Source organism: Nuphar pumila, chromosome 14, assembly GCF_984573655.1.
Source record: "Nuphar pumila chromosome 14, dmNupPumi1.hap1.1, whole genome shotgun sequence".
Classification (NCBI taxonomy): domain Eukaryota; kingdom Viridiplantae; phylum Streptophyta; class Magnoliopsida; order Nymphaeales; family Nymphaeaceae; genus Nuphar; species Nuphar pumila.
The window spans coordinates 73,156,938-73,171,044 of NC_143262.1; the positions used below are offsets into that span (position 1 = coordinate 73,156,938).

The 14,107-nt window shown below is 39.1% G+C and overlaps 2 protein-coding genes across 2 annotated transcripts in view; one reads left to right on the forward strand and one right to left on the reverse strand.

Moving 5' to 3' along the window:
* The first annotated feature begins 6,870 nt into the window (after positions 1-6,870).
* LOC149816968 (transcription factor DIVARICATA-like) lies at positions 6,871-8,995 on the forward strand. Its single transcript, XM_089987631.1, has 2 exons — positions 6,871-7,250; positions 8,359-8,995. The coding sequence occupies exons 1-2, from the start codon at positions 6,877-6,879 to the stop codon at positions 8,693-8,695; spliced, it is 711 nt and encodes a 236-aa protein (XP_089843757.1). The 5' UTR covers positions 6,871-6,876; the 3' UTR covers positions 8,696-8,995.
* A 3,351-nt stretch (positions 8,996-12,346) lies between these two features.
* The window catches only part of LOC149816969 (putative UDP-N-acetylglucosamine--peptide N-acetylglucosaminyltransferase SPINDLY), a 75,379-nt gene continuing 73,618 nt past the window's right edge, over positions 12,347-14,107 (reverse strand). The window contains exon 17 of the mRNA XM_089987836.1: positions 12,347-13,317. Within this exon, the coding sequence (XP_089843962.1) occupies positions 12,956-13,317 (362 nt within the window). The 3' untranslated portion in view covers positions 12,347-12,955. The remainder of the gene's footprint in view (positions 13,318-14,107) is intronic.

Genomic DNA, 14,107 nt, shown 5'->3' on the forward strand with positions numbered 1-14,107 from the left:
ACATTTATGTCGCCATTATAGAGTAATCTATAATAGCGACATAAATGTCGTTGTTATAGAGTCTATAAGTATATCATATAATGGTGATATAAAAGGTCACTTTTTTAAAGTAAAACCTTATAACAATGATATTTATATGTCACCGTTATTGATCTTTAACGGTGAGATTATCGACCGTTAAATATTATCATTAAAATATTTTTTACTGCAATATTTAGCAGCCAAATAATATCATCATTAAAGATGTATCTTTAAGGAGATAAATAAAGTCATTGTTATAGGTATGTTTATAATGATAACATGTGTGTCATAGTTGATTAATCGTGACAACTTTTATTATCGCCATTAAAGTGTCGCTACTATTGACCCTTATCATTGTAGTGGCCATATAATGTCACTGTTATAAACATACCTCTAACGATGATAGCTAAGGTTACCAGTATAAGTGTATTTATAATGGCGTCATATCTTAAGAGATCATTATAGACATGTCCATAATGTTTACATTTGTTCGGGTCAAGGTATTCACTGGGATATCTAAAGACATCATTAAAGAGTCACTGCTATTGACCCTCATCCTTGTAGTGAATGATGCAAATTAAAAACCTAATTAATCCTAACAAAAATCATAGATCTTGCATTTATGCTAATTGATAAAATAACAAACAAAACCCATAATCTTCTAAGTTTTAAGTTCTAACCAAAAATCAAATATTTATCCTTTATGGATTCATGGTTAATGATAACTGAAAAAGAAAAACAGGTAAGCCCTAAAAGCATAATTCAATATTCATGTCATTTTGAAAAACACTAAACCAATACATTAATTTATACAAATATCATAAATTATGCAGTTATGCTAATTGATAAAAAAAATGAAAACACTTACCATTTTAACCGAAATCAAGCATTAATTGTTATTCATGTGAAAGGCCTGACGGTCGGAGGTCACTGCCGATTGGTGAAAGGCCGGACCGTCGTAGGTGCAGCCGTGCAAGTCGGGTAGCGTTTTGGAGAGAGAGAGAGAGAGAGTTCTCTTAGCTGGTACTCAAGCTTGGAAGAAAAGAAATGCTTTTTGCCAGAATTAACCTATGCCTACTTAAGGTGAGTTAGTTTTTATTGTATTGATATGGTTGATTTGTGCCATTAGTTAGATTTTTATTTTTGTGAATTTAGGGTACCATGATAGCTTCATGTTAGCCTCATCCTAGATAGCTCTATGTGAATTTAAGGCACTATGATAGCTACATCCTACATCTCTTTTATTTTTTCATAAATAAGATCGTCATATGTATATTTGTAGATGAATATGTCATAGTTTTTTATATCATATTATAAGAACATGTTTCTATTTATAGTTTTTTTTTATGTTTGGATGAATATTTGAATGTACATTTGAAGTTGAATGTTTGAGGGGGTTGGAGAGGATGAGTGTTTAAGGAGGTTGAAGAAGTGTCTTTGTTTTTTAAAGTATATGTTTATATTTGAATGTATGTTTGAAGTTGAATGATTGAGAGAATTGGAGAAGTGTATGTTTATATTTGAATGGATGTATGTTTGAGGATGTTTGAAGTGTATATTTGAATTGTATTATTTGTTTTATTTAATGTAATATAAAAAAATTAAAACTAATATAAAAAAATGCAGGTTTAAGACCTATAACGGCGATATTTTTGTATCGTTGTTATAGGCCTTAACACTATGTCGTCATTACAACCTATAACAGTGATGTAATTATTATTGTCATAGCTTAAAACATGACCTGTTTTTTACCATTATAGACTATAACGATAGGTTAATTCTTCACGTTACAACCTAAAATGACAACACAAAAATGTCACTGTTATAGATATGTCAGCGTTATAGGGTGGGTCACCGCTAGTGGTATTTCCAATTTTTGCGAGATTCGTCGTCGGTGTTGGGTTACACATTAACTATGGCCTATAAATGTCATCGTTATTACTCAATTAAGGCCAAAAATTGGTGGCTGTTATTTGTCGCAATTATAAACCTATAGTAGTGAGAAACATCACCGCTATTGACCATCATCCTTGTAGTGATTTCAAATGACATGAATGATTAAATTAGGGCTTTAGGGACTTTTTGTGTTTTTCTTTTTTCTTTTCACTTAGCATTTTAATTAGTAATAATCATCATTCTGTGTCTATTAGGATGGTGGTTTGTTTGTGATTTTCAAATATAAATAATTATGATTCTATTTTTTTATGATTTTTAGATTTTGTTATGTTTTTTTTATTTGTTTTAGTATTTGATATATTTATATTTTATTGAGATAGTTTGATTATTCACATATATTTGTAATGTAAACATCAGATTGATATTTCATACTTGAGATTTCATTTATTAATTGATTTTTTTATTTCACAGTTCAATCGTGCCCACCCTAGTTTAGATTTCTGACTCCTATCCTGATTTCATGAGTTGCTATCTCGCACTCATCACCCCCTCCTACAGGGCATGGGTTTCCTTTACTACAGCCATAAGTGTTCCCACTTAATCATGCACGATAAGAGAACACTTGTGGGCTCCACAAGGGCTTGGTATTGGTGACCCCACCCCAAGATTACATGTTTTTTTGTCATAAAAAAAAAGAAAAAGAAAGAAAAGAAATCTTTGTGATGTATTTATTTAAAGTTAAGCATATGCTTTGTAGTGTCATTACTTTAGAAGAGTTAGTAGTGAAATTGTTGACATGGGGATTCTTATCTCTTTCAAAAAAAAATTCTTTTTGTTTTTAAGTGTGGATTGCTTGTGTGCTTCTCCAAAAAGCTCTAAGAAATTATTACATGCCTTTACCTTTCTTGACTCATTAGAAGTTCCATAATTGGAAAGTTTTGAAATTTGAATTGTGAGTTACTTTGTGATTCAAACACGCTAGTATATTGGAGGGGAAAGATCTCGTTCTTTCTTTGGGATTTAAAATTGAGTTTTTTTTTGGATAACGGCCATCTTTTTATAAACAATCCCAAAAGTATCCTTCATTTATTCTATTTTTTAAAAATCACCCTCACCTTTTTTGCCAACCATGACAAAATCATCCTTAAGAAAACTAAAGGCCACATCTTTTTATTTTTTATCTTTTTTAAAAAAAAAATTGTGTTTTAAAAACCCAAAGCCCACTTTTTTAGGTTGAGTCATCCAAACACCAATAAAACCTAGTTTTAGCAAACTTGGTTTTCTGAAAACCAAGTTTTTAAGGAAAAAACAGGTTTCTGAGAAACTTAGTTTTGGCTATTGTCATCCAAACGGAGCCTAACCCTAATAAAAGTTCAAGTTTAGATTCTTTACTAAATGAGCTAAGTTTCAAGTTGGAGTGAAGTTTGTTTCACAAATAAACAAAGCTAAAACCTGCTTTAAAACAGCCTGAACTCAAGTTGCTAGCGGACTACCTGGTTCACTATCCACCCTTAGGGTATGTTTGATGGTTTGTCCAAGGTTGGACAAAATGAAAAAAAAAAAAAAGAAAGACGGAACAGAATATTGGTTTTGTTCGTTCTGTAATAACTGTTCTAAGTCCAACGTTTGTTTGGACCGAACTCAGATCCCCAAGTTTATAATTTTCAAACATCAAATCTTTCCAGAAGATCTTCAGCTTATATCATTTCCTTCAAAATCACACTAATTTTCTATCCTCATAATTCTCTCCTTTTTCTTTAAAAAAACAAAAGAATACGAGATACCGGCAAATTAAAATCTGAAAAGACAGAAAATCCAACCAGTTGACCCCAAACACAACTCAACAAAAGTAAGCTCAACTGCTGTGGAGGCGGTGGGAATAGCAAAGGCAACTTGTTCCAATCAAAAAGAGAAAATGTGAAAAACACAGTGCAGGAAACAAAGAGGAGGAAGAAAAAAAATCTTGGCCGGTGAGTCTCTTCGGTCTGCGAAAACTTTGAGATGACTTCATGCTTGTAGGGGTGTGAAGACTCGAGCAACGTCGTCGTCTTTCTCCTCTTGAGGAGTATGAGGAAGAGAACAAGGGAAGGAGAGGGAGAGAGAAAAAAGAAGAGGCATTGATGGGGGGCGCCGCGCCGGTCGATGCATTTTTTTTTTGTTCCCTCCGTCCCTGTTCTTTTTGTAACAGGGGAGAGGTGGATCAAAAATAACTTAAGTTTATGAACATGGCGGATGCGCTAAACCAAGTCCAATGTTTGTTACAAAAATGGGTCTTGACGTCTTTTCCATCCCGACGCATGGGATGAGGATGAGCCATCAAACATGCCCTAAGGCCCCGTTAGTATGCCGGAAAATATTTGAAAGAAAAAAATTGAATGTGCATCCCACGGGACGCCGCTCACAAAATGCACTCGGGCAGTCAAACGCAGGATGCATGAACCTGCTGTTCCGTGCATCCCTCAGGATTTTCTTTTTCCATTTCTACCCATCAATGGTGTGGTTAGGGATGGGTTTTTTTGTTAATAAAATTTTTTTTAAATGTATCCTGGACAAGAACAGTGTCCTGCCTGTGCTGGATAGTGTGTTCTGTCCAAAGCTGGACAAGCAGTCAAACGCCCCCTTATCTTGGACAAAAAAAAAGTAGGATTAAATTTTTCATGGTGTAAAAAGTCACAAGGACTTATGTGTAACTTTTTTTTTTTACAAAACATAGACAAAATAAGTTAGGTTAAATTTTTTTTTCATGTTTATAAATATGAAAAAATTGTGTTTTTCACATGTTTTGGAAAAAGTTTTTCCTTCTTCTAAAACTTTTTCTTTTTACCCATAATCAAGCTTGGGCCTTATGAAAATGAAAGTCAGATGCCCCTGCATCTGATTCTAGACATCCAATTTTTTCTCTTGGACAAATGAACCAAAATTGACCAAAAAAATAAAGTTAGAATGTGTTTGATAAGGGACACACCCCAGTCCCCGCCCAGGTGGCAACTTGTGTTCCGATTAAGACCCACAATTTTTCAATGTAAAATTAATAAAAAATATGGTTTTGTGGGGTATGGTTCGGGTTTGGTTCATGTAGCTCTTATCGGGTCTGGATATGGTTTTTCTTATAGTGAACCCGATTAGACCTAGGTTCGGACCGATACTATACCCGAAAACCTGGTTCAAGTCTGGTTCCACCTAGGTCTGAACCAAACCCCCCAACCCGTTGACAGCCCTAGTTATAATGCGTCGGCGCGGAAAACTCCATTCACAACCCTAAGGGGTGAAACCTGCTTGTCGGCTTTTTTTGTTATCAAAACATGAAATAAGTTTGATAACATGAAAAATGAAACAGGTGGAGCAACAAATCTCATCCCAAAACAAAAGTAAGGCTTGGAAACTATTAGCTGGGATGGGAAGTGGTGGTAGCTACCACCTCCTACAGGTGGGGTGGCTGCCAATTCCATGCTTTAGTGTAAATACAATGCCTCTTCTCATCCCAAATGATACCAGTTCCAAAACCAGGTAGGTGGTAGATGAAACTTTTTGCCAAATGCATTAACTCGTCCCAGTTCCTAGATTCCAAACAGGCCCTAAAGTATCAGATTTAACAAAGCAGCAAAAATCGTAGGAAACCAATTTCCCCTGTTTCAATTCTCCAAACAGGCGCACCCACCCAAGGGCATTTTCGTTCTTTCACTACCACCACGCAAACCAGGGAAAACGACTAATGTTGCTTCGGTGAACTCAACTCATGTCCCCGTACTGGATGACGTGGCCGTCGTCTCGCGACGTCCGCACCGTATCCTTACGTGGGCCCCACCACCACGTCAGGTTCCACGTGAGCTTATCAAATCCAACTTGAACACGTCAACTGTTGCCATATTGCCACGTGGCGCATCGGCATCGGTGATCTGAAAACCAATCAACGTCAGGGATTAACGCGCAGCCATTTTGCCGACCTCTTGACTCCTACCGTCTTAACAACACCATTACCGTCTAACCATTTCCCCCACCCCCCGTTTTTTAAGTTTGGTTTCCTTCACCAGGATGCAACGTGTCCAGACTCGGACCGACTCGACTCGACTCGAAATGTGGTGCCTGACCAACTCAGCTCGTTCTCGACCCTTGTGGGTTTGGCATTGGACTTGGATGGCACTACCAGTGGGCGTGCCCGGCAACTTGATCGGTGAAGCTAGGTTCGGGTCTTTGCGTTCCAACTAAGTGTCGCACGTTTTATTTTGATCAATGTCACAAATCTCAAGGTCAATATTTGCGTGATGTGGGATAAAAAAAAAATTTTTTAATCCTTAATATATATATATAAGAAAACATAAACAAATAAACAAAAAAATAGAAAAAAAATTTTAATTTTTAAAGAATTAAAAAAGGTGTTAATATCATATTAGTGCGTAATGAAATTACAATATCACAATGAGAAACAAAATCCAGCGGGTGCAGTGTTTGCACTATTAACTGTTCCGATACAGTAAAATCTGAAATGGTGCCCCCAAAGGGGGTTTGGCCTAGTGGGTTGAGACATGTCTGATAGTCAGGCGGTCTAGGTTCGAATACCATGGGCGCCTTGGGGGTAAGCTTACGGAATTTTATGCTGCCAGGACAGCGACCGTAAGTACATCCGGCAAATCCAGCGTGGCTAAGTGGCTTCTCCGTAAATATTAAAAAAAAAAAATCTGAAACGGTTCGAAAACTCCGAGTTACATAAAACGACAAAACTCTTCCAATTGAATGCAATAAAATGAATGAGACCGAACCTTCGTCTCTCTTTCCCAGATCCTCACAGAGAATCTCAGCCGTCGGAAACAGAAATGAGCACGTGGGATGCTACGTGTCCTGATCGAGAAGCCGACCTTATCCACTCTGTTCGAAAACGTGTTGCTTTCTCATTAAAAGGCTGCCATTTCTCTCTCTATAAATATCACCAAGGACCCTCCGACTCTATTTCAGCAAAACCTCATGTGTACCGACGGGTTTTCCGGCCACTACTTCGCCATGGATCAGCACTCCGGCAATTGGACACCCCTGCAGAACAAGCTCTTCGAGCACGCACTGGCCATCGTCCCCCAGGACGCACCGGACCGGTGGCAGCAGATCGCATGGCTCGTCGCCGGCAAGTCACCGGCCGAGGTCCGACAGCAGTACGAGGAGCTCCTGCACGACCTGTCCGAGATCGAGTCCGGCCTGTTCGAATTGCCGAATTATACAGACGGCTTGTGCTCCACGAGCTGGGACAGGGGCCAACATGGCTCGAGCTCGTCCACCGGGTCCAGGGCCAAATCTGCTGAGGGTGAGAGGAAGAAAGGGGTGCCTTGGACGGAGGAAGAGCACAGGTACGCCCCCCAATTATATCTTGTTCTCTTCTTCTGCTCCTTTGCTTTATTTGAGTCCAGCAAATGATCACACAAAGAGATTTAGAGTGGGTCACACCGTGTGTGTGTGTGTGTGTGTGTTTTGTCCCTTCTTTTATTTAAAAATATTTTGCAAATCAGTGGCGGTTTTTATAATATTTATAGATTAATGGTCATTCTTAAATTGTTTTCCGAATTTTACGTTTCTCTGTCCGTGACGCTTTTGGATACCATTGTCCCTGTGATCTACAATGCTGAGGTGAAATTTGATGAAAATCATTTATATCCAAATTCTAATAGATGGCATAGTAGCATACAATTGCCACCAGAAATCAAGATTTTTTTGTTTTGAAAGGCAACCTGGGTTAGGCAGATCCCACCAGTTACACAACATACCATTGGGTTTCGAACTTGCAACGTCTCATGGCGACGGGCACTAACAGCTCCTACCAAACAAGCGGATCCCCCATTGGTCAGAAATCAAGATATTGGGATTGGACTTTTCAATCAATTAGGAACTTGTCACCTATTGCCAACCCAAACACCACCATTTTTTCTTGTTTTTCGGCCGTTGATTTTATGTGCTTTAGATGTCATTCATTTACAAGATGAATGGCTTTGAAATTTTTTGTGGGACCCATATCCAACCATGGTGTTTGCGTTTCCATTCATCACATAGATTACCGTCAGAGGTGCCTCTAACCTGATCCTACTCCCTTCACTTTGCCCAAGTGCATATTGGGTCTGGCAATTAATGTTATCGTTAGAGTCCCACTCATATATACTCATAGCGATCTTGGGGGGCAGCGTGCAGCTTCCCCACTGGTTTCTCTAAGATTGCATCATCAACATGAATCTGACTTATTACATGTATGTATGTATGTATGTATGTATGTATGTATGTATGTACGTACGTACACATGTATGCACGTGCACATGCGTGCATGTATGTATCCATGCACGTGTGAATGATACCTCAAACTTCCATTTAACTTTTGGCACTGTTTTAGCTAGTCATATATATGGCATGAATTCATGTTCTAAAGTAATCTCTGATATCCTTGAATTGTGTTTGTTCTATATATGTTAGGTTGTTCCTAATAGGACTGCAGAAGTATGGTAAGGGGGATTGGAGGAACATATCTCGAAATGCAGTGATCACACGGACACCAACCCAAGTGGCCAGCCATGCACAGAAATACTATCTGCGGCTTAACTCGGTGAAGGACAAGAAGAGGTCTAGCATCCATGACATAACCACTGTGGAGGACACATCCATACCTTATGATTCCCCACCTCAGGTGATCATGAGCAACACTGGGCCGTCTTCGAGTTTATATCAACAAGCAATGCCAGCCGAGAGGGCAGTTCCTAATCCATACCAATTCCTAGGTTCTTCTGGGTTTGAGTTTGGTTATGAGTTCTAAGTCTATATGGAGTCTGATGTACCTATTGCATGTGTACATATAGAAATCTACAGGTACATAGAAGCAATTCCTAGTGACTGTCAAATGGGTATTAGCCTATTAGGAGTACAGTTGAGCCAGATTTGACTGACATGATTTACTAGAGTTAAGAGGGAGATCTGCAGTTGCAAATTCAACCTTATTAATGCTTGATTTGGTTGTTTTTCTGTTGCTCTGATGACTCCCACCTCATGTATGCTAACTTTGTTATTGAGTGTAACCTCTTGTGAAATGAGAGATTTTTTTGAGATTTGTGATTTATTCTTCTTGTTCATCTCGGATTCATTTTGTATATTGTGGGATGTTTATTTTGTATTGAAATAAAAGAGACAAATGACCTCTTGGGTCATGGACTTGTATACCAGTATACCCTATTTATTGAGTAAATATTTGGTACCAATGAAAGGTACAGAACTATTGAGCTGAAAATCATATGTGTGAGTTACATCGACTCAATATGCCTACATAGATGTGCTCTGCATGGTTTGTTTGTTAAGGAACGAGCTTTGGATTATGTTTTTCTGATGTAAGAACATGATTTTTTGAGTCATGAAATTTTGGTACATTTTGGACCACTGATTTTTAAAGCCCTTGAAAAACCTGCTTGCATGTCATGGTTGCATGATTTAAAACCCATTCCTCACTAAACAAACAATCTAAACTGAGACATTATGAAAAGAAGGTGATTTCTACTCAATATTTCCCTACATTAGTGCCAAATGTTCAGTGCAATTTATTGTCGTCTTAACATTGTATAGTCCATGTTAGACATAATCACAGAATGAAAAACAGTCATTTGGAGATCAAGAACTTGGGTTGCTTGATAGTAGAAACAAGAAGTTCATGAACTTGGTCATGCTTTACATGGTGCTCACAAAGTGTGCTATAACGTTGCAAGAACACTGAATGGAGTATCCATATGTAACTGAGAATACCACCCTTCTAAAAGGCACCTTTCTTCTCAAGTTTCCTACCCAAGTCATTGATTGTGTGTGTGTGTTAAACCAAAGGATCTCACCTCATCGGCTATTAGATCCTCAAAGTCTTCCTTAATAAGGAATCCGTTTATTGAAATCTTAGGTTCTCGTATCCAATGTTGTTAAAATTGGTCTAAATTAGCTGATTCAGATCAAATCGGCCCTTTGGCCGAATTCAATTCATTTTTAAATATTTTTAAGGGGGATAAAAAATGATTTAGTATGTTTTAACTGTTTAATTACATGTGACAGCTGATGGTAAAAAGTTGTCAATTCACAAAGATTTGATTCGATTGGATTCGATTCGATTCTTAGTTTTTTTTTAAGAAACTGATTCACCTAGTGATCCGACTTCAACAACATTGCTCATATCCTAGAATCTCATTATCACCTCAGATCTGAGATCCGAGGCAATCATACACAACCTACAAACTTTAGATCTTAAGAACCAGTCCACCTCAGAAATTAAGCTTATATCTTACGTTAATGAACTTGAAAAGCTCTACTTTGGACTATAATTTTGGGACCGTCCTTTTAAGTGTGCAACTCAAACTCTGGCTTTTCAAAATCCACTTCAGCAAAATGATTTTGTTTTATTCAAATCCTGAGCTTGATTGATTGACTAAACTCTAACCTCACCATCACACTTATAACTCCAAAGAAAGACCAACGGGGCCTCCGCTTGTCCGGTAGGAGCAGCTAGTAGTGCACATCACTTTGCGTGGGGGGGGGGGGGGGGGGGGTTGTCAACGGGTTGGGTTTACCTGGATCCGACACAAACCAAACCCTATAGTGTCCGGGTATGGTGATAATAATAAGTCTCAATTAAGACCAAGATCTGGACTCAAATGTTTGATTAATACATGGACACGGGTATAGTTTGTGAAATTTTATACCACACCCAACCCGAATTCTGATTAAGTCCCGCACATTTTCAATGTAGAAATGATAAAAAAAATTATGGTTTTATCGGGTATGGTCCGGGTCTGGATCATGTAGTTCTTATCGGGTCCAGGTATGGATTTTCTTATAGTGGACTCGATAATACCCGGGTCTGGACCCAATATCATACCCAAAAACTGGGTCCAAGTCTGGTTATACCTGGGCCCGAACCAAACTCGACCCATTAACACCCCTAGTTGGGATGTTGCAGGTAGGGGTGTCAATGGGTCGGGTTTGGTTCGGTCCCAGGTTGAACCAGACTTGGACCAGATTTTTGAGTATGGTATCAGGTCCGGACCTAGGTCTAATCGGGTATACTATAAGAGAAACCATACCTGGACCCGATAAGAACTACATGAACCAGACCCATTAAAATAAAAAAATTTATCGGTTTTTCATTGAAAATTTGCAGGTCTTGATCAAAACTTGGGTCAGGGCTGAGTCTGGTATAAAATTTTGCAAACTATACCCGGGTCCATGTATTAATCAGACCTTTGGGTCTGGGCCCAGGTCTTAATCAGGTCTTCTTACTGGAATCCTATAGGGTTTGGTCCAGATCGGGTCAGGGTAAACCCGACCCATTGACACCCCTAGTTGCAGGTTCAAAATCCAATGATATAATTGTATAACTGGTAGGGGTCGGCCTAACCCCAGCTAGACTTTAAAAAGACAACCTACTCGTTTTGCCATTTCCATACCATGTGAGACTCGAGGGATATTGTTCGCATGCCAAAAAAGTACCAACCGAACAATATACACTACGTAACTGAGACGGGTGTATCATCAACACCGAAAAAGTTCAACCCAAGTTGAACGATTTTTTTTTCACAAAACACCTTTTAGCGAGGGTCAGTGACCGCCGTGACAGCTGCTAAAGGTCCCAAAAAGGATGCACACTGTACCGACATTTCAGGTTTGAAGTTACCCCTTTCTCCCACATAACTTAAAATAATACATCCATTCATTTCTTAACGACACAAGTTGAGCTGAAACGAGCACCCTGTGGACTTCATGATCAGCTTGTCAAGCCCATTTTACGGGCCAAAACAAGCTCTTAACGAGCCGAGGAGTCCAACCACGAGCAGCTATTGGCATTCCCCAGCCATAATTATTGTAGATGTTTTACCAACGGGGCTTGAAGTAGTTGGTAGGAGCTGTCAGTCAGTGCACGTCTCCTTGTGGTGGGACGTCGTAGGTTCAAAATCCAATGGTACGCTGAATAGTAACTGATGGGGGTCGGACTAAACCCAGCTAGACTTTAAACAAAAATTTACTGTAGATGTTATGGAATCCATAGCGGGAGAAAAATGAAAGGATATACATGATCACAAAATAACTATTCAAGATATCATGTGAATCAGATTCTCTTTCCTTTTCTTTTTTCCCCTCTAGTTACGCCTTTTATACACACACACACACACACACAATCTCAAAGACAGCCCACAAAGGCTCCGCTCATCTGGTAGGAGCGACGTGTAAATATCACCAAATTGACAAAACGCCACCAGTTCAAACCCCCAAAGGTTGTTCCTTAAGGAAGCCACTGTTCATACGGAATCCAGATGTAGTGTGATATTAGATGCTGCCCCATTGCATTAACCTGATTGTGTTCATAAATTACAAATCCCGGTTCAGCATGAAAACAACAAAACTAAAAGCAAGATAAAAGGGATGATGAGAGACTCAAAGCACATGTATGAATAATTTCCTTGACAATAATAAGCATTATGGTGGGGTCAGCCACTCGGGCACCATAGAAAAATGATTACTGTTTTTCAACTATACAATGTGCTAGAATCGCATCTAAGGCATAAAAAAAGGGGCAGAAAGGTGTTGGTCTTCCTCACACCACCTGATGGAGACATGAAGTTCAGAGGGGACAGGATCTTGTACCACATAGCAGTAGCTTCTAACCACATAGCAGTAGCTTCACTTTAACTGTAGCAAACTGAAGTGTAACTCTTTTTAATCAAAGATTGTATGACTACCTAACAGAGATCTGTCATGTCAACCAACCCCAAAATTTCACTACTCTTTACACGGCTCCCTATGTTGCATATTCTGATGGACACCGAGTAGCATCTCCAGCTTTGCATTAATGCAGTCACTGCAAAAATGTAGCTCAGCATTTGCAACAACTTCAAGAATACCAACAACCTTAGCAGAAAGCGGGGTGCGACAGTTGAATGCATACAAATATACATATCTTCTATCCAACCAACTGATCATATGCAAGGCAGCTTATATTTCAAATCACGTGTATAAGCTCCCCTATGCTTCACCGTATTTGTAAGATCCAACTCTACTGATTCCCACTACCTTCGCTTGAATGATTTGGGATTGATGCTGTAACTGGATTGATGCCATTCACTTTTACAACTTTTGCCGAATCTGAGATTTTTACAGAAGGCTTCTCAGAAACAGTCTGCTGCATCATTTCAATTTGCTTCTGAGCCGGCATGTCCCCTCTGCAATACCTATGCCATAAGGTTCGATATGTTGATTCCAAACCCTGGGCAAATTTGGGTCCATCACAAACAGCAGACTTCACCATGAGTTCACGCAGACTCATCCTTAGCGTAGAAAGAGCAGAAACGTCAGAGGCAAGCCGTAGTGCCAACTGAATGTACTCTTCTTCAGTTTTTGCAATTAAATGCTTTAAACCTGCAAAATGTAGAGCAATCAAATTATTCAAATCTAATTAACAGTAGCCAATTGTTATTAACGGCATAGGCATGTGGAAAGCATAGCATGTGTCCACAAAATTCAGCAGAAGCGTCATATGTACTCTTTTCTGTTTTTTTAGGGGTTCCGTTTCGTGGAGCGTCGTGCGCTTTGGAAAAGCTTAATAATATGCCAAAAGATCATAGACGCACTAGAAGACAAAATTCTAGCCTTAAGGATGATAAGATCAATAAGAAACAATGACCATATAATTAACCCCTAAATGCCCAGCTAATTCAACTCATGCACAAGATCTTTAGTTGCTGGGATCCAAAGTGAGCATAATAAGACCCTTAACGCCACCTTCATAGTAGAATCACTTTTTATTTACATCATTTAGCGCTTCAAGCATGCAGCCAAAGGATTTTCCTATTTGAAAACATGTTAGACCCTAGTGATGCATATGCATTTAGAAAGCAGGCCATGTTATTCTTTTATGAAGCATGACACAAAGATGTTATACACTCAATATGATCAAATCCAACTTCAAATGAAGAAATCCATACTCCAAGAACCACCTTAGCTTGGCTGCCAGCAACACTTCCAACCAGTGTTGTTAAAATAGTGCCTCAAGGCACAAAAAGCGCGCCTCGCCTCGAGGCAAGGGCCTTTTCGCCTTGAGGCGCACTTAAAAAGCGCAAAATCGCAAAGGCGTACGCCTTGAGGCGAGGCGCGCCTCAAAGTGAGGCGCGCATTAAAAAATCGGGCAGCCCGGACCCGAGTTCGACCC